The sequence below is a fragment of the Balaenoptera ricei genome, chromosome 12 (genome assembly GCF_028023285.1).
Source record: "Balaenoptera ricei isolate mBalRic1 chromosome 12, mBalRic1.hap2, whole genome shotgun sequence".
Classification (NCBI taxonomy): domain Eukaryota; kingdom Metazoa; phylum Chordata; class Mammalia; order Artiodactyla; family Balaenopteridae; genus Balaenoptera; species Balaenoptera ricei.
The window spans coordinates 18,935,659-18,956,578 of NC_082650.1; the positions used below are offsets into that span (position 1 = coordinate 18,935,659).

General features: G+C 43.1%; 1 protein-coding gene across 1 annotated transcript; it reads right to left on the bottom strand.

Annotated features, from left to right (window-relative positions):
- Positions 1-5,929: 5,929 nt before the first annotated feature.
- On the bottom strand, positions 5,930-8,263 carry LOC132376427 (uncharacterized). The gene is made up of 2 exons (XM_059942088.1): positions 6,241-8,263; positions 5,930-6,117 (listed from the first exon to the last, which is right to left on the bottom strand). The coding sequence occupies exons 1-2, from the start codon at positions 8,261-8,263 to the stop codon at positions 5,930-5,932; spliced, it is 2,211 nt and encodes a 736-aa protein (XP_059798071.1).
- Positions 8,264-20,920: the final 12,657 nt, after the last annotated feature.

The window sequence follows — 20,920 nt, forward strand, 5'->3', positions numbered from 1 at the left end:
AGAGCCGAGTCTGCACAGACTGCATTTGGGACAATCCCAAATCCTCTTATCTCTTCTCAGAAAGTCTGCTGTTTGTAAGATATTGCTTTAAGGAGAGGGAGGACAGGAACAGAAGCACAGAGGAAGAGAACCACTATCTTTTCCAAAGAATGCAGACTACACGAAGAGGTGCTGCTTTGCAGCTTTATGGGGAACTACAACAACATACTATATTTTTTTCCCCTGGATTCAATACACTGACCCCCTGGTAGCTCAACTTTGAAACGTTTACACCATTGTGGACATATTGTAAGACTCCCTCCTTCTTTTGCTCCTTGCACTGCTCTGTGATCTGTATTATTTTATACCCAAGTGGCTCATAGTGTACTCCTATGAGGAAATGTTCTGAGCGTAGTGAAACCCAGGAGGAAACGGAGAGGGGGTTAAGCTTTCTTTGATGGAGGCATTCAGCTACCTTGTCTTTGCGCTCAGGGTTATTTAAGGGCAGACAGTAGCAAAAGTATCTTGCCCCACTTTAACTCTCCCCACTTCACCCCACCTTTTATGACTCTCTTGGGACAAAGCTAGCCCAACCTCTCCAACTCCCTGAAAGTCCTGTCAACACAGGTCATGATTTACTCCTTCCGTGGAGGCTTTCCCCATCCCTCCTTGACAGTATCTCCTCCCATTCACTGGGGATTGGATGTAAAAATTGCCTCCTGCCCCTGCTACTTCTGTGACTGTCCAAAGTGTAAGCTCCTTTTCCTCTGTCCTCTCCCATCTTTTCATCCCCAAACACTTCTGTGCTTTTCTTCCTGTTACATACCCAACTTTTCTATTCTCCCCTCCCTCCCCTACTTTTCTTCTGTGTCCACTCTTATCCTATATCCACAATTCCCCTTGCCCTCAGCCCCTTCACTGAACATTCCCTGCACAACGTTGCCTTAGCTGGTGTTTGACTCCCCCTGAGGACCTTGTTTCCCCCAAATAGAGGTGGCCCAATTCCCCAGCTCCAGTAACTTGGGTCGCGTACTCATTCTCAAGGCTACTTTCAGGCATGAGTCCTTCTCTATCACGTAAAAACCCTTGCTCTTTGGCGACTTTGAACATCCAACTAAATCCCCATCTCTCCTTATCTCACTCCTTTACCAAATTCCTCCGTCTCCCTCTCATTCTTGGAAGCACCTAGCTTACAGCCTTATTCTCCATCGTGGGTTACTTTTCCTGTTCACATGGATTCCTCATGCAACACCCTGGCCTCTTGAATTTTTCATCTTTCCAGATCCAGTAACTTTCAACTTTCCTCAGTTCAGCACCTCATTCTCATGGTCCCATACTCAGCAAGACCCTTCTCCGATCACAGGGCCCTATGCTTTAGGCCTTCTCAAACCATAGGGTTCTTGTTTTCCAGCATCATCACTCTTGAGTCCCTCCACGATTCCTGGCTTTTTGTCCATCAACTCCTCCCACCTTTACTGCTCTCTCATCCAACTTAGACCCCATTGTAAATCACTTTAGTCACTTTCTCTTAATGTCCTTGCTTGCCTGTCCTCCCATTTTACCTGCCCAGCTGAATCTCAACCTTTGATCAATCTAGCTGTAGGTCTTCTCAGTTTTTACCTCACCACTGATGATTCTGGTGAATGTTACCCAGCCATATGTATTCCTGCTCCTCAAGTATTATGGTCTCCAGCCCCACTCTTGTCTTTTCAGTATTTGCTTTAAATATTGACTCCCTTTTCTCTGATTCCATGATAGGTCACCCCTGCTTCTAATGAGACATTTTTTAGTCTAATATGAGTTCATATCAGGTTGTTGTCTAGTCTCAAGGACCTGGAATCACTCTAGATCTTTTAAATGTCTTTAATACTCTGCTGTGATCCATTATGTTTTATACAGTAGAGGGGGGTTTTATACCATAGATTTGTGGTTTTATACACGAGAGGGTGATAATATATTTCTCACTTTTGAGTTCACGGTGAGTACTTCTCTGTGGTTCTCATCCTTTACCTATCCCACCATGTGCTGGGAATATACTGTGTTGGAACTTACTAATTAGTATTAACATTCATTCTCTTACACTTCAGTGAATAACTCTAAAATCTCATCTGGTTATTTCAATAGGCTTTGACTTCCTGTAGAATTCTCTGTTCTTTTCCCTTCTGTGATTGAATTTCCTGGAAGTCTCTGCTTCACCCTCAGGGATCCCTATGGCCCAGTCAGCCCCAGCTCCATCCTAAGGAAAGAGAGAGTCAGTTTCTTTTTCTTTTCAAATTTTATTTTTTGAGAGCAGTTCTAGGTTTGCAATAAAATTGAGAAGAAGGTACAGAGATTTTCCAAATACCCTCGCCCCTCACACATGCATAGCCTCCATTATCAAAAGCATTCACCAGAATAGTACATTTTTTTAACAAGGATAAAAATACATTGACACATCATAATTATCCAAAGTCCATAGTTTACCCTTAGGGTTCACTCTTGGTGCTGTACCTTCTGTGGGTTTGGACAAATGTAGAATGACATGTATCCATCATTATAATATCATATAGAGTATTTTCACTGCCCTCAGAATCCTCTGTGCTCTGCCTGTCATCTCTCCCTCTACCGCAAGAATCAGTTTTAGTTCTTGTATGGGATTTCACTCATGTGATATGTGAATTTAAGCTACTTCCTTCTCTTTTGATGCTCTAACTCTTTCAATGTGAAATGGAATAGTTGTCACTGCAGCCCAGTGACAGCTTTAACCAGTGTTGGTTAAAGTACTCTGATTCTAGAGTAAAATTTAATTTGAAAGCAATTTTAAAACTTTATTTTTAGAGCCAAATTATGCTTCTCATTCATTTTACAGGAGTAAACTAAAATCTACTTTCTGCATAATTTGGTGTGTTATATTCCCTATACTCGAAACATAAGCATAAAAACTAAAGTTAGTGTGTATTGCTGTTTAAGAAGAATTCTGTGCCTCAGCTCCTTGACTAGAGACTTAAAGCCTTTCTCCTTTGTATTACGTGAACAAAATACACACTATTCTCCTTTTAAATATCTAGAATAAAATATACATCACTGAATTATAACAGCTGATGTGTGTCTTCTCTATTATTAACTAATTTAATGATCAAGAGTGATACTTTTTCTCAAACTTCAATTTGCTTGCAACAATTCAAAAATGATAATAATAGTTCCTGTGCTAACCATCGTATCTCACTACAACTCCAAGGATTATCTCCATTTTGAATATGAATAAACTGAGAGAAAACAAGAAACCCAGAAGATCTCACAATAAGCAGTTTGGCTGAGATTTAAAAACAGGGCCATCAGTACCTAAACACTGAACATTACGGTTTACAAGAAGTCAGGTTAAAAAAAAACACAACAAAAAAAATGCAATTTCCAGTGTGTTTCAAACACCTGTGTTCCCTCCCCTATGCCCACCAAGTCCTGCCCGTCCATCAAGTTCCACTGAGTTGATTGGTTCTACCAGGTCACATAGATATTTCCCTGCTGAAGGATGACTTCTGGGAGTTGGAGCGGGTCAGTTTTAGCAAAGAAGAGGCGAGGTCGTGGTTGACCTACCAGTGATGTGTGGACTGAACTTCCTGAGAGACACAATTGCTGTACCCAGTAGGGAAGTTCCGAACAAGACCCATCTTGTGAAAAGTGGAAGGAAGCGACAGACATGCTGGATGCACTGATAAACAAGGAAGGCTGTGTCATCTTCCCAGAAAAGAGGAAGCTAGGGTGATGCACAAGCACAAGATCCCTGACTTGAAAGCATCCTTTTGCTTAACAAGAGAGTTTGGGAAAAGAAACACCATACTACTGAATTTCATTTGTTTTGTGGCACAGAAAAAGCATTCAAATGAGCATTTATTAAATTAATCGAATGAGTTAGAGCTATGAAACAATGCATGGTATGTATCAAAATGTGATCAGATGGCAGCATTTCTCATTTAAACAGAACAGTCTTTATTCTAATGCAGTGGTTTTTAAACAGCATTGGGGATCTTAAATTAGAATTCAGAGTCCCTCACAGAAGGGCTATAACACATCATTATCTGCCTGTAAACTCTTCTATGCCAAATCCCTCACCTCACTCCCAGAGCTATTTTTCTGAAACACAGGTCAGCTTGAGTAACTTTCCTCCTCAAAAACCTGCAGTGGTTTCCCACTGCTTTGGGAGTACATTTCTAGCAGTGTTCCAAATTCTCCATAATGTAGCAACTTTTTGCCTCACCTGGTTCATCACACAGAGCTTCTCTGAATTAATCATTAACCTCCCTCCAAAGCTTTTTTCAGGCTGTTTCTGAAGCTTGTTTTGCCTTGCGTTTTGCTCTGCATTTTAAGATTCTTTAGTCCTTACTCTACTACACCCTCTCCGTGAAGCCTCTATTAATGTTCCAGTGTGAAGTGCCCTGTCCCTCCATAGAACTCCCAAGCTCTGTCACACTCACACAGCTGCTACATACTGCTCTGTGCGGTTGCTATTTGAACTCTTGTCTAATCTCCCATGCATTACAATCAGTTTGTTTGATACTTTCTTGAATCTCCTATGGCAGTGATTCTCAAACTTTAGCAAACCTCAAAATTACTTGGAGGGCTTGTTAAAACACAGATTGCTGGGCCCCATTCCAGAGGTTTTGATTCAGTAGTTCTAGCATGTGACCCAAGAATCCACCTTTTTAATAAGTTCCCAGGTGATGCTGATGGTCTTGGTCAGGGGACCCCTGCACCATAGGGCCTAGCCTAATGCCTTACACATCGTAGGCTCAACAGGATAATTGGGTAGGTGATATAGCCATACTTATGGATTGAAAATTTAGCAGGTGTTTTATTAAGACTTTTAGCATTGTGTCTAAGGATATAAATTATCGTGGTTGTCACTTAGAGATATGTAAGATAGTGGAGTTTATATAATCCCTGAAAGTTGACAAGTGTTAGTGTCATCCAAATAGTTCTGATGTGTATTGGGACCTTTGAAAGTGGGTGATAAAGCACATGGTGAATGAAGATCTACCTACAGGGAACTGAAAGGAAAAGAAACTGCACATTTTTCTCCAAGACTCATGGCAATATAAGTAGTTTCCACTTTACCCAACAGGAAATGGGAGCTCAGAAAGGTCACATAGCAAAGATGTAGCAGGACCTGGGCTCTGTCTGGTCTTTAGTCTCCCTTGCTCGTCTGCTGTACTTCCGGTTCCTCCCCAGAAGAAGTAGCACTTTTGGCGGAACTAGACAACAGACATTAAGAAAATATTACGTTCAAGCCCAGGACAACAACCAAAAAAATCCCAATTTATTTTAAATGAGTTGTAATGAGTTAAGTGGCACAGATATGACACAAGCATGTGTTGTCTACTTCTCAGTATTCCCTGGAGGCGTGGACTCTACTCATTTCATGCCTCCTAAGACAGGGCATCCAATTGCCTGGTCACGACCTAAGGCTCAGTTAGTGGTATTAACCCTGTCTTTACTTTCTATCTTTCTTTCTCCCTTTCTTTCTTTCTTTCTTTCTTTTTCTTTTGTTTCTTTCTTCCTTTCTTTTCTTCCTTTCTTCCTTTCTTTCCTTTCTCTCTCTCTTTCTCTCTCTCCCCTTCCTTCCTTCCTTCCTTTCCTCCCTTCCTTTCTTCCTCCCTCCCTTCCTTCCTTCCTTCCTTCCTTTCTTTTAAATGTGCACATGACTCTTTTTTTCTCTTTGGGGAAATCTGAGACATTAGAGCTATTGCCACCCAGAAGTCAGAATAAGTCAATGAAACTTACTGAGTTACCAGAGAATGAGTCTATATGTGGATGTAGGGAGCAAGGTTTCATGAGAGAGTTAGGAATTTCTAAACATTATCTATCTGCTCTCAGAGATAAAAACCAAGACACGTCTGTTTCCTCTATGACAACCAAATGGGATGCTCCCTGGCCCAGACAACCTTCTGTTGCAGTGGAAGTGCAGCATGGCTTGCTATGCCGGGTGGAGGCTAGTGCCTGGTGAAGGTAGTGCCGGATGGAGAGTTGTGCCGGGTGGAGGGTTTTGCAGCGTGGAGGGTAGTGCAGCGTGGAGGGTTGTGCCGGGAGGAGGGTTGTGCCGGGTGTGGGGTTCTGCCGGGTAGAGGATTGTGCCGGGTGGAGGGTAGTACAGGGTGGAGTGTACTGCAGGGTGGACGGTAGTGCAACTTGGATATTAGTGCCCGGTGGAATGTTGTGCCGCGTGGAGGGTAGTGCCGCGTGGAGGGTAGTGCCGGGTTGAGGGTAGTGCAGGGTGGAGGGTAGTACAGGGTGGAGGGTTGTGCCGGGTGGAGGGTTGTACCGGGTGGAAGGTAGTGCAGGGTAAAGGGTAGTGCAGGATGGAGGGTAGTGCCAGGTGGAGGGTTGTGCAGGGTGGAAGGTAGTGCCTGGTGAAGGTTGTGCCGGATGGAGAGTTGTGCCGGGTGGAGGGTAGTGCAGGGTGGAGGGTAGTGCCAGGTGGAGGGTAGTGCCGGATGGAGAGTTGTGCCGGGTGGAGGGTAGTGCAGGGTGGAGGGTAGTGCCTGGTGAAGGTAGTGCCGGATGGAGAGTTGTGCCGGGTGGAGGGTTGTGCAGGGTGGAGGGTAGTGCCGCGTGGAGGGTTGTGCCATGTGGAGGGTTGTGCTGGCTGGAGGGTTGTGCCGGGTGGAGGGTAGTGCAGGGTAGAGGGTAGTGCAGTGTAGAGGGTAGTACAGGGTGGAGGGTAGTGCAGGGTGGAGGGTTTTGTATGGTGGAGGATTGTGCAGGGTGGAGGGTAGTGAAGCGTGGAGTGTAGTGCCACGTGGAGGGTTGTGCCGTGTGGAGGGTAGTGCAGGGTGGAGGGTAGTGCAGGGTAAATGGTAGTGCAGGATGGAGGGTAGTGCCAGGTGGAGGGTAGTGCCGGATGGATAGTTGTGCCGGGTGGAGGGTTGTGCAGGGTGGAGGGTAATTCTGCGTGGAAGGTAGTGCAGGGTAGAGAGTAGTGTAGGGTGGAAGGTAGTGCACAGTGGTGGGTAGTGCAGTGTGGAGGGTAGTGCCGCGTAGAGGGTAGTGCCGGGTGGAGTGTAGTGCAGGGTGGAGGTTTGTTCCGGGTGGAGGGTAGTGCCGGATGGAGAGTTGTGCCGGGTGGAGTGTTGTGCTGGGTGGAAGGTTGTGCAGGGTGGAGGGTAGTGCCGTGTGGAGGGTAGTGCTGTTTGGAGGGTTGTGTCTGATGGCGGGTAGTGCAGCGTGGAGGGTTGTGCCGGGTGGATGGTTGTGCTGGGTGGAGGGTTGTGCAGGGTGGAAGGTAGTGCAGGGTAAAGGCTAGTGCAGGGTGGAGGGTAGTGCCAGGGGGAAGGTAGTGCCGGATGGAGAGTTGTGCCAGGTGGAGTGTTGTGCAGGGTGGAGGGTAGTGCCGTGTGGAGGGTAGTGCCCAGTGGCGGGTTATGCCGGGTGGAGGGTTGTGCAGGGTGGAGGCTAGTGTCGCGTGGAGGGTAGTGCCGTTTGGAGGGCTGTGCCGGGTGGAGGGCAGTGTAGCGTGGAGGGTTGTGCCGGGTGGAGGGTTTTGTAGGGTGGAGGGTTTTGCCGGGTGGAGGGTAGTACAGTGTGGAGGGTAGTGCACGGTGGAGGGTAGTGCAGGGTGGACGGTAGTGCAACTTGGAGGTAAGTGCCCGGTGGAAGGTTGTGGCGGGTGGAGGTTTGTGCAGGGTGTAGGGTAGTGTTGCGTGGAGGGTAGTGCTGGATTGAGGGTAGTGCAGGGTGGAGGTTTGTGCAGGGTGGAGGGTAGTGCCCGGTAGAGGCTAGTACATGGTGGAGTGTAGTGCAGGGTGGAGGGTTGTGCAGGGTGGAGGATTGTGCAGGGTGCAGGGTAGTGATGCGTGGAGGGTAGTGCCGCCTGGAGGGTTGTGCCGGGTGGAGGGTAGTGCAGGGTGGAGGGTAGTGCCAGGTGGAGGGTAGTGCCGGATGGAGAGTTGTGCCGGGTGGAGGGTTGTGCAGGGTGGAGGGTAGTGCAGGATGGAGTGTAGTGCATGGTGGAGGGTTGTACCGGGTGGAGGGTAGTGCCGGATGGAGAGTTGTGCCGGGTGGAAGGTTGTGCCGGGTGGAGGGTAGTGCCAGGTGGAGGGTAGTGCCGGATGGAGAGTTGTGCCGGGTGGAGGGTTGTGCAGGGTGGAGGGTAAAGCTGCGTGGAGGGTAGTGCAGGGTAGAGAGTAGTGTAGGGTCGAAGGTAGTGCAGGGTGGTGGGTAGTGCCGCGTGGAGGGTAGTGTCGCGTAGATGGTAGTGCCTGGTTAAGTGTAGTGCAGGGTGGAGGGTAGTGCAGGATGGAGTGTAGTGCATGGTGGAGGGTTGTACCGGGTGGAGGGTAGTGCCGGATGGAGAGTTGTGCTGGGTGGAAGGTTGTGCCGGGTGGAGGGTAGTGCCACGTTTAGGGTAGTGCCGGGTGGAAGGTTGTGCCGGTTGGAGGCTAGTGCCAGGTGGAGGGTAGTGCCGGATGGAGAGTTGTGCCGGGTGGAGTGTTGTGCAGGGTGGAGGGTAGTGCTGTGTGGAGGGTTGTGCCGGGTGGAGCGTTGTGCCGGGCAGAGGGTAGTGCAGGGTGGCGCGTAGTGCAGGGTGTAGGGTAGTGCAGGGTGTAGGGTAGTGCAGGGTGGAGGGTAGTACAGGGTGGAGGGTAGTGCAGGGTGGAGGGTAGTGCAGGGTGGAGGGTAGTGCAGGGTGGAGGGTAGTACAGGGTGGAGGGTAGTGCAGGGTGGAGGGTAGTGCAGGGTGTAGGGTAGTGCAGGGTGGAGGGTAGTGTAGGGTGGATGCAGATGCAGGTTAGACTGTCGTTCCTGGTGCAAGAGCTTCAGCATCATCCAGGAACACGATAGAAAGGCGAGTTATCAGGCTCACACCCACACAGTGAACCAGAAATTCTGGGGGTGGTACCCAGAAATCTATTTCAATCAGCTCTTGAGGTGAATGTGATGCAGGCTAAAGTTTAAGAATAACTGCTAGTGTTTAGTTATCAATAAATTAGGCAATCCCGCAAACTACAATTCTTTTCTCAATGACTGTCACCAAATCATAAGAAAGTTGTGCTTTTGGACAAATTCTCTAGATATTCCAATGTGGTTTCTGACAAGGAAGTGTCTTAATTTTTGGAGAGGTTTTAAAAGAACACAAAATTTACGTATTTTTCCTTGTGTATTTGTTTTTATTTTAAAATTTTGTTTTGTATTGACCGTACCTTTGGGAACAAATATTTAAATTATAGCATGGATAAAGGCTTTGCTGTAGAAGTTTAGAATTGAAAGTTCACTTGAAATGTCATCAGATCGAATTCTTATCTTAGAGTTGAAATAAGAGGCTTAGAAGGTTTACATGAATCCCTGGATCTCAGAGCACTGTTAATCCTATTGTTTTCTCTCTGTCCTCCATGAAGCATCCCACTTTCACTCGGTTTGTGCATACAAAAAGGTGATATAAAAAATAATAATAATGATAAGTAAATAGTATCTGTCACTTACTTTGGTCATCATTTACCATACCTGTATAAATCAATGCCTAGGTACAATATTTCCATACAGTAATTCAGAATGTCTCTCTTTGGGTCTTTTAAGTTTACAGTTTATAATTCAATTTTATAAATGTTTTGAGGCATGAATTATTCTTTGAGGCTGAAAATATTTAAGAGTTGTAGTCTTGAAGTATTCTCATGCAATACACATACCACATCATTCTGCATTGAATTGCAGAATACCCCCAAGGGCTTTTAGGGGTTCCATAGAGCCCAAGTTAAGAATTTCTGCTTAAAAAAGCTCATTTAACACTGTGGATGAAGAAACTTCCTTCCCCAAATTATTCTTTTCAGCTAAAGACTTTCTTTAGGAAAAGTTTTTTGCTCCACCATGAATCCCATATAAATAATTGCCACCTAATTCCCCCACCTTCACCTCCGATGCCCCAGACTCAGCCCTGAATTTGCAAATGGTCAGCAGCAGGGCCTAAGGGGTGGATTCTCCAGTTTGCCCTCCAAAACATTCTCTCTCCTCCGCAAGGACCCCTGCCCTGCCACCCTGCACTGGCACTGTCCATATTATTGGAGGGTAGGGGCAAGTTCTGGAGGCAATTTAAATAAGGTTCCTTGTACCAGAGATAAGCAGGACATACAGATGCAGTTGAAATTTTATGCACATTTGGAAAGCTTGCTTATTTTAGGATTTTGTTCAGAAATGAGTCACTGGAGCGTCTGTTTCTGGCTGTCTCTCTGTGGCTCTGTCTCTCAGAATGATAAAATTCCCAACTAGCGGCCAGAGAGAGCACATTAGTTTAAAATTTGTTCTAGTCAAGGAGCTCGTCCAGTGAAAGTGCCAAGGGACATGCCACAACAGATTTACAGCTCGCACAATAAATGAAGAGCTGAAGAAGCCCGAAGGGAGGTGAGCGCGGAGGATACTCTGGAGTAGTGAGGACTGAGCGGGTCACAGAGTCAGCACATACCGAGGCCGTTACATCTCCAGCAACCTCGGTTATGTACACAGAGATTTAGGAACAACCATCATGTGATGAGGTCCCAGGTAAAAATTGCAAGCTGTTACTTAGGTGTTAAGTTATTCTAGAATTCACTAGCATAGATTGACTGATTGATCACATAACCACAAAGCAAAATTTAAGAGATTCGTCATGGATCCAGGCATTAAAATTGGGGTGGGTCAGGCAGTTAAATGGAGGGGCAAGCAGCTGGCGAGGCTTAGCTGGGAGAAGCACATCAGGTGGGTCATGCCAGTGGCTGGGTAAATGGCAGTGGCAGGAGGACTTACAAGGTCCAAAGAGTGGGTAGAACTTCATAGATAGGGTTTATTTATCTTTTTCTTAATATGCTTCCCAATTTTCTGAAAAAATTTTTAAGAAGAAAAGGTCATTACTGGCTAGATTGAAAAAAAAAAATCTGGTCCTATTTGAAATCCTTTTGTGAAAAGCTCAGAATGACCTAGTGATAATGAGTGAACATGTACAATGTGATCCTAAATAAACAGTTAATAGAAATATGAAAATTATTTAAAAGTCTTATTTGAATCTAGTCGATCATTTTTCAAAAGGGCCTCCTTTTAAGTTGAACATCTACTAAAATGTCACCGGTTTTGTAGTCGATAAGCTTTAAAACGTATGTTTGGGATAACGATGTATAGCTAATGTGTTCATTATTCATGACAATGGTACATGCACCATTTTAATCTTCATTATCCTCTATAGACATTATCTAATTTATCTGCAGCAGGGTTCTGAGCAGTGCACTGTTATTTCTCTTATTGAGCAGGCAGAGGAATGAATGCAAGGCGAAAGGCCTTGATTCTCCAAGGTCCCATTTCTCAACTCTGATCCATCAGAAATATCGAAGACAAACTGTTGGCTGTCAACAAACAGAAAGGTAGAATGTTTGCCAGTTTGACTGTAAAGCGTTGCTGGTGTTTACTTACCCTAGAAGGCTTAAATGAAGCAGGGATCTGGAAACACTTAAGAGTCCATATGCATTTCTACTGAAATGCTCCAGTTACAGTGGCAGACTCTTTGCTACCTGTGGGCAGCACCAAGGGGTTCCCCATGTCCTTTCCTCTAGGGAGACAGAGGCAACTTTGCTTTGTTGTCCTTAGAGCTCCTACTTCTCTTTTTACCTCATTCAAATGGGACCTCCTCAAAGTGAGCATTTTCACCATCTGGCAAGTCTGCAGTTCTCTCTCTCTAGCAAACAACCTTTAGTTATTCTTGCTACCCCCGGCCCCTCTGTCCACCCCTCTTCCACCTCGCAGGTGAATCTCTTTTGGTCAAGTGCATTCACAGCTATGGGAGAATAGCTGGCTAGCTTTCTGACTTCCTAGGACTGGTAAAACTCTACTTCCCTTTCTCGATGTTTTTTTTTTCTGGGCATTTTTATTTGGTTTGCCTAAAAGTAGGTATGATGAAATTTACCAGAAGTTGATTTTGGAGGATCTGGTAGAGCCATAGGTAATATTAAGACTGTGTAACTCTTGATCCTCCATGGTCCTGAATCTTCCTTTTGGCATTTTTCTGTATTGGCTAATCCCGCTTCAAAGTATGGAGTCTTGAGTAGTTACGGTAGTTTGTACAGTTTCACCACTTACTAATTATGCAAGTTTGGAAACTTGAGCAAATTGTTTTGTTTAAGTTTTAGTTTCCTCATCTATAAGATGGGAGTAATCCAAGCAAGTCACTTAAATAATGCCTAGCTCATACCAAGCATTAAAAAATTGTGAACTACTATTTATTATTTCAGAGCAATTATAATTTGATAATTAAGTGTATAAAAGAGGTTGGCTCTTTTTATCAGGCTAATGGATTCCTTTGAACTTTTTTGAAAAATTTTTATAATTTGTTTTATTTTCTACTCCTAGAAAGAAAATAGAACCTTCCTTAAGAACAAAAAAATGGCTTGCCTGTGACTCCCTGGAACCATTTCAATTTTGTTAACAGCAGAAAACAGCATCTCCCCAGCTTTATGCCACCTTTGCCTCTTCTTACTTCCTTTTCTGAAGTTCCTCTTCAAAAAATCTACTGACACTTTCTTACATCTTCTCCTCAGTCTTTCAAAGTCATCCCTCTGGATGAGACTGGACTTTGTCACTACACTCTTTCTGCCATTTCTTTGTAGTCCACATGGTTTCTGGAAGCTAGACATAGATAAAAACGAAGCAGGTCTGTCCACAGGAGATTATAACAATGATTGGAGGAGGAGGGGTGCTGTGGGAAGAAATAGTTCATCCTGATCCTGGCAAAGGAGAGAAGATCTTCAAAAGACAAGTGCCTTACATTTAGTTTAATTCTCTTTGGCTTTTCTTCTTTTCCTCTTCAGAACAGTTGTCTGAGTTCTTTCTCCTGAGATGGTGTGAACAGAGGGGCACAGCAGTGGTGAAACTTTTATTAACTCTGGCACAGGCCTGACCACAGAGCAGAAAACTCTGTCAAAGCTAGGAAGCAGCCAATGGTGGACAAAAAAGAGATTTGAGAACTGGGAGGGGAGAGGAGATGGGTAGTGGGTATGGACAGGTTGCAGAGACGCAAAGCGAAGTCATCGCACAGCGGCATCTCTCAGAGCCGTGAGGCCACAACCAGGGACCTTGTCCCTTTCCGCAAGTTGTGTTCTCCTGTGACAAGCTGATGGGGTAACCTGTCGGAAAATCTTCTGTAGTCTCTTCCACTCCAGCACAGAATATAGAAATTGGGGGCTTCCCTGGTGGCGCAGTGGTTGAGAGTCTGCCTGCCAATGCAGGGGACACGGGTTCGAGCCCTGGTCGGGGAAGATCCCACATGCTGCGGAGCAACTGGGCCTGTGAGCCACACCTACTGAGCCTGCGTGTCTGGAGCCTGTGCTCCGCAACAAGAGAGGCCGCGACAGTGAGAGGCCCGCGCACCGCGATGACGAGTGGTCCCCACTTGCCGCAACTAGAGAAAGCCCTCGCACAGAAACGAAGACCCAACACAGCCATAAATAAATAAAAATAAAAATAAAAATTAAAAAAAAAAAAAAGAAATTGACATTGTTGTTCTCAAGTTCAAAGCAGTAGAAGGTTGTATGTGAAATGAACTGGATGCTTCACAGACTGATGACCCAAGGTTGGACAGTATAAAAGAAAAGGCTGGAGTAAATGGCTGCTTTGGGAAAGTTGGTTGTTTTGGGAACAGGTCCTGTTTGGGGGAACATTTTGACAGTATCATTTGAATAAAACGTATTCATATTTAACACCCACAGAAGTCTCCATAGATGTGTGGACAAAGTTTAAAACATGCACAGAAGCTGCCTAAAGTTCTAGTAGATTTTCCTGTATTATAGTCTTCGTGGTTAAACAAGCAAACAAACAAAAAACCTGCTTAAAAAATGATTAATCTCATAAAGCATTCTAAAAATATTTACAAAATTAAGACGACTATTGCTAATTCTCCTACCATCTTGAATATCTTTCTTTTCTCATATGTTAAGCAGGACACGGTGGAGGTTTTGGTCTGGCTTGGGGACATTAGGTGTTTCTCTCTTCTTACAAGATCCTGTCTTGATTCTTTGAAAGGCAGAAGATAACTCATTTAGCTTGGTATTGCTTCCCAAATATGTATATTTACTCTTTTATATCTCTATGAAAAGTCCCCTTTCTCTTATTCTTTTTATCATGTAAGGGCCACTTTCTTCTGTGGGAAAGAATAACTCCATGTATAGCCCCAAACCAGTTACTGTAAATCTGAAACCCAGCACTTGTATCATTTTTACTGAGACTGTCAACCTCTTACCATCCTCACAGTGGCCCATTCCAGTTAATGTTTTATCTCCATGGAAACTCAAAGGCATATAAACTAGGCTCTGATTTTACTTTAAGGCCTTCAGCTAATTGGTTGATTTTCCTGAGATGTCGTGTAACAAGAATTCCACTCCTTCTACCTCCCCAGTCCCCCTCAGAATGACTGAGAGAGAACTGGAAGCTCAATGCTTGATCACATTTTGATCAGGTGTAATTTAAATCTTTGTCTGAGTCTGGATACACACAGGGAAGCAGGAACAGTGGAGTTTACTGTAAGGCTTGGGGAGTGCTGAATTATTCTCCATAAGAATATGAGAGGAAGTTAATCTTTGTGTTCACATGAAGAAGAATACAGAGAAGCTGGGGTGGGTGAGGCTAGGGACATGGAGATGAGACAAATGACTTTTAGAATAGAAATGTCTCGTATTCAGTTCTAGATTTTTGGTGAAGAGGCAAAGTAAATCTTTTCCTTTAACATCTCTTCACTAAAGTCTACTACCCACTCAGAAGCTCTTTTATGTATAGAAATCAAGGAAAGAAACTAAAACTGGGCTCAGCCTTTGGGTTAGCGTGGAACAGGAAGCTCTGATTCATCAGGGCCAGGAGGCTGGAACCAGGAGTATCCCTGACAGTGTAAGTCCCGGAAGAAGTTACAGGAATCTTAAAAAAGGCAGTGCGTTTTCTCTGAATTGTGTTATAGGAATTGGGGCCAATTTTACCAAGATCTTAACAAGGCAGCATGACCCCAGAGGGCAGCTGATTATGAGTCTATAGCCCTGGGTAGGTTTGAAGGCTGGCTCAGCTACATGTTAGCTAGTTAATATAAAGAAGGTAAAACCTGGTTTCTTCATTGGTAAAATTGGAATAATATTTTTATAATTCAGGGTCATCAATTGATGCTTAAAATAGATGAAACATTGTTGAAGAAAGTGATATTCTCAAAGAAGCACTGCCCTCCCCCTCCATATTATGTTTGAATTGTAAGGGAAAATGTATCTTTACAACTGAGAAATTACAAGTGATCTTACAATTGACACATATCCAAGAGATCAAACTTAATATGGCCGAAGAATGGGATAATGATACAGAGATTTTGTGGAAGAGCATCCTTGTTTTTGAGAGATGCATGCTGAAGTATTTAGAGGTGAAGTGTTATGTACAACTTACTTTAAAATGTGCCATATATATGCACACAGGTAATATGTGTATGTGTACATGTGTTTCTCTCTCTCTCTCTCTCATAAATATATGTCTCTCTACATATATATGTCCTGTATATATATATATATATCTTTCTCTCTCTCTCTCTCTCTCTCTCTATATATATATATATATTATATTGTGCAGATATGGCATGCAAATTGGGCAAAATGTTAGCAATCAATGAATATAAGTGAAGATTATATGTGTTTATTGGACTATTCTTTCAAAATTCTCAAAATAAAATGTTAACCGTGTAAATAACTGAAGTAAAATACCTAGCATCACATCAGGTGCCGTGTCTGTGCTTGCTTTGTGTTGGTTACCTTTTCCCTCCTTTTTCCTCTACTACATTTGTTCACTTTCCCCCAGTTGTGATAAACCCTCATTATGGTTGTTTAAATATACCTTGGGTCTAGTTTCCTTGCCCTAAAATGAAAGTAGCTTCTGAAAAAGCATAAAGCACAAAAAAGGTAGAGTGCTGTAAAAATGCCCAGAGTGGCACTAATTGGCAGCTCTGCAAGGCTGTTCTTTCTCCAAAAGGGGCATCCCATGGTGTCACACGTTAAATACTTTGCAAAATTAAGAGGAAGAAATCAGTAGTTTAGAAAAAAAGCTACCCAGAATATAAACATTTCTCAATAAATATCAAAATAGAGCAAACATTTTATTTCAGAGTGCTGATTTAGTAATGCAAAGCCAAGATTATCTTTTCTTAGAGCTTTTCTCCCCAAAGTAATAGGTGTTAATGCCTGTGGAAATGACAAACATTTATTTGGAAGTTGCCTCAGGGGGCTGAATTATGTGCATAGTGAATTATATACTATGCCAAAATTAGATACTATGGCAGAAATATATATTTCTGCTAAATCTACTGGCCAGCTTAACTCGTGGCCAGTGTGTGTCTTGATTTTTAGGATTAAAAACTCAAGAGTTCTGGGATAGCTTTTCTTTGCTGTACTTACTTCATACCCTTAAAGCTGGAATGGATATAGGAAAGAGGCAGAAGGAATATGCCGGCTGGGGCATGATTCCCAAATCGTGACCCTTTGGGCTGTGATTCTCTTGAATTCCAACTCTTCTCTTGGTCACTTTGTAAAATGAGTCATTTTCATAATTCTACCCTTAATCCTCAAAGCTCCCCTGGTAGAGGGAGGAGAGTGGCAAATTATTTATTATCCCAACTTGTAAAGCGAGAAAACAGGAGGACTCGTGGGGAAATTATTTTCTAAAACTATGCAATGAAAACTCAGTCTATCCTTCTAGCTTTCTTTTACTCCATGTATATGAAGCACTGTGTGAAATATAGAGGGATGTGAGGAAGAAAAGAGTTTTGGACATAGTTTATGCTAACTAAATAATAACAGGAACAACAACAATATAAGATTGTGTGAAATTGCTATGCAAACGGCAAAATTCTAGCCATACATAAGCTCTTATTATTTTATTCATCAAAGTTACCATCATCATTGTCTTCTTCATCCTCCTCTATGTCTACAATGGTGGAATTCTCAGGAATTGAGGAAGAAAGAAGAAAAATTATTTACTGTTTGGGAAAACTATAAGTTTTGAGTGAAAGCCATCATACTGAAGAGTTTTCAAGACATGGTTGGGCAAAGAGTAGGACAATTGTGTTCAAAGGGAAGATGTCACATGTGTGATGAGGAATGAGAGGGAGGATGAAAAACTCTCTGCTGGCAGCAGAATGGGAAAGTAATAGGAAATATGGCAGTCAGGGTTGGAATAAAATGTGAGAGGATGGGAGGTCCAGCAGTTGGAAGGCAATGAAGCCCCTAGTCTTAGATATTAATGCGATTCAGGAAGCAATAAAGAGCAACTATAGGATTCTAAGAAAAGGAAATATTGTGATAAAGTGATGCTTGGGAAGATGAAGTCTTTTCAAGTGTTTTGAATAGACTGTGGACAGTTGAAACCAGAAGAGGAAGGAGGTTTTTAAAATAGAGCAGACTCAAGGAAATAAAGATCTTGCTTTGATCTGCGATGTTAAGATCGAGACAATGGATGTTTTGAGAGCACAGCTGGGACAAATGCTCAAGAAGTAAGGCTTTTGCTAGACCTTAGGTGTGTGGGAACAAAAGAAGGCTAAAAGGGATCTAAAGGCAGAAACAATTTCCCCTGGGAGCCTGAAAAGAAAGACGGACCTATGTGAGACTCAAGCGTGTTAGATGAGACTGGAAACCAGATTAGCATTAAAATCCGGTGCATTTGAGATCTTGTCTCTCGCAGCCATCATCGGAAATTGCTGATCACTGTCTTCTGCTCACTCGTTCTCTTTCTCTCAGAGTTGCTGTGAAAGAACCTTCTCTCCATCTCAGAGCTGCAGGGCTCCAAGCGTCCTGTTGCCGTCTCCCATTACCGGGACAGAGTCAGTGCCAGGGCAGTGATTGTCAGCTTGCTGAGGCGTGCATTTTAGGTGTTGCTGTTGTTTTTTCTTCTTGTTTTGTTTTAGAGAATTTCAAATAACAAGTGATTTTAAAAATGCCGCATTGATGTAATCTCTGTATTGCTGGCCCTTGTATTCTCCTTGCAAAGAAAGCATGGAGTCCCCTGCAATGTTCTCCTTCAATTCAAACATGCTGCATGGCACAGCCTTAGGTATGGGCACACAGAGAAGATGCAGTGTCTGCTGTGATGACCTGGAACTGTGTCCTTGTATGGGGCTCCTATTCTCCACACAAGGTCCCGTAGTTTTCTCTCCCTGCTGCTCAGTATTGTGGGAAGAAAGAAATTCTAGAACCCTGTTTTTTAATTTATCTTTCTGTTATATTCTGCTACCATGGTACCCAAACAGGACTCTTTATACCATCATATCATTTATTCATTATGAAAATGCTCCTAAGTGTTTTACCTAAGTCCATAGGGACCTACACTGGGGGACATACAGTACCCACTGAACTTACATAGAATCTTTGGAAATAAAAATATGCTAAGTTTATTTAACAGTGTTTATATAGTTCCTACTATGTGCCATGCACTTTATTTAATTCTTATAACAACCTTATAAGGCAGATATGATTATTATCCTCCTCCTCATTGTTTTCAGATGTGGAAACTGAGGTACAGAGTAAACAAAATAACTTGCCCTAGGTTATATAGCTGATAGTGGGGAAGGTGGGGTTCAATTCCAAGCACTCAGGTTCCAGATTTTGGGGCTGTACTCTCTCTCTGAATGAAAATGGAGATATGTCTACCTCCAGCTAATGCTATTTATGAACAGATTAAATCCTGCAATCTGTAAACTTGGAAAGAAGCTTCATATGTTGAAAGACAGCAAGGCTTCCATCCTACCTCCAACTTCCCCTCATGTTAGCCCACTTTCATGTTTTCTTCAGCCATAGGGGTGGGGGAATTGAGGCATTATGGATCTTTCTGCAAATTCCAAGGCCATGGTTAAGGCCAGGGCCTTGCCCCATAATCCTTAACCTCCCTGTCTCAAATATGGTTGCCCTGGGATACTTCTTGTAGATGCAAAGAGAAACTCAAGATATAAGGAGAGTGTACATCAACTAAATCTCAATTTAAAAAAGGTATAAAAAGAAGATATAAGAAGAGTGGATGAAGGGTCATCGTCCTGTATGGTTCCTGTGTCATGTCATCTTTGTTTCCCTTTGCTATCATATGATCAGTCTTCAAATTCCAAAGGCAGCTGGTATAAATAACTTAGCTAAGCACTCTCATCTCTTCTGGACAGAGGCTATCATTTCAGGACATCATGGTGCTAATTGATTTGGTTGCTTCTGAGTCACTTGCCCAAGTCCAGTTTCACCAGTGATTGTCCATCCATGCAATTAAAACATAAAGGCAGTGGGGGGGGGCGTGGTGCTGGGGCTTCTTCCCTGAGCAGAGGGCTATGGGCGGGGCAGTTTCCTAAAGAAGGGGTCTCTGAGTATGACAAGCCTTCTGACTTCCATACGCAAGACACCTCCATTCCAGCCAATGTGTGTGCTCAGTGCATCCCAAACCTATTTTATACTTTGTGTTTGATTTATGCCTTTTCCTCCTTCAGTAGTATCTCTTCACTTCAATGACCTAAATCCTTCCTGTCTTTGAAAACTCAATCGAAATTGTCCAAAAAGTCTTCCAAGCTTATCCCAGCTGGAGGTGGTTGCTATCTGATTATGGGCTCCCATGATACTTTAATTTATGTACCATTTATTTGGCACACGGCATTTACTGCTTTCCCTAGCCTAATCATGAGTCCATGACTCATCTCCCCAACTACATTATATGCTATTTGAGTCTACATAATAGGTACTTAAAAGCCTGTTAATTGAGAGTCACTTCTACTATAGTCTCTGGGAACTCACTGGGATCTTAGTTTTCTCTTGCAAATCAATATCTTGAAGAGCTGCCCCATTCCCCTGTGATGCCAGTGTTACAGAAGTGTGTCAACGACAAACCCAAGAGTAGAACTCTATGTTAACCAAAGGGAAGGAGTCTGCATAGATGATTAAGGGAAAGGGTATCAGAGGAGGCTCTGACAAGGAGATACAATGACCTCGATTACCTGATTTTAGGGCAGCAAGGATTTTAGACTCCCAGAATCCAGCCCATCCCAAGTAAAGCCACCAGAAACAATGGCGCTAGATGGGCGGATTATCAGAACTCTTTTCCACTAAGATCATGCCATCCAGCAAACAAATATAAAAGAGGAGATTCATGAACTAGAAAATCAATTTAGAATCTAGGGGGAAGCCAAAGGCTATCTTAGCTTGACCTTTAGCACACAGTCTATTTCAGACTAAATTTTATTATGGAAGCGCATTCCACAATAGGCTTGTAGTGAGGAATAGAATCTAATTAGAGCTGACAGCGCTCCTAGCCTTAGCAGAACTAACAGTCTGAATGAGAACCTGGCTTGATGGGAATCTGAAAGGAATATAGGGTGAGATTATAAGGAGACAGAGTATCTCCAGGGAACCCAAGGAGTGGCTAGGCAGGCACACTGTAGTTACATGGATTAGACTGTCAGTGGTTAAAAAGTTAAGTAACTCACTGCACTGGCAAAAGGAGCTAAATAAATGCTATTTTTGAAGTCTGTCCACAAAAACTCAATTGAGAACAGAAGTAGCTAAAATATATGAATGAAAATCAGAAAACACAAGACAAAGAAATGGTTTAGGAAAATAATTCTTTGAAATGAAAGGATTAACATGAAAATATTCTACTCCTTCTCTAAGGGTCCTAAGGAAACAATTTTTAGAACTGTGGTGCATGTTTGCTAAAAAAAATTTTCAGTTCTGTGATTTATTTTTTGGCATTACATTTGATTTGAAAAGAAGGTAAAAGTCTTATAATCATTGTACAAAGAGTCAGATATAAACGTATAAAAAGATAAAAACGACTTCCTTACTATTAAGCAATGAGTCAGCATGGGTTCAAGTTTTGCAATATAGATCTCTTGGCATCAACTCTGGGAAAATGCTTTCAAACTCTAAAATCCTATAAAAATGGAGAGAATAATTACCAATATAAACCTATTGCTTTTCAC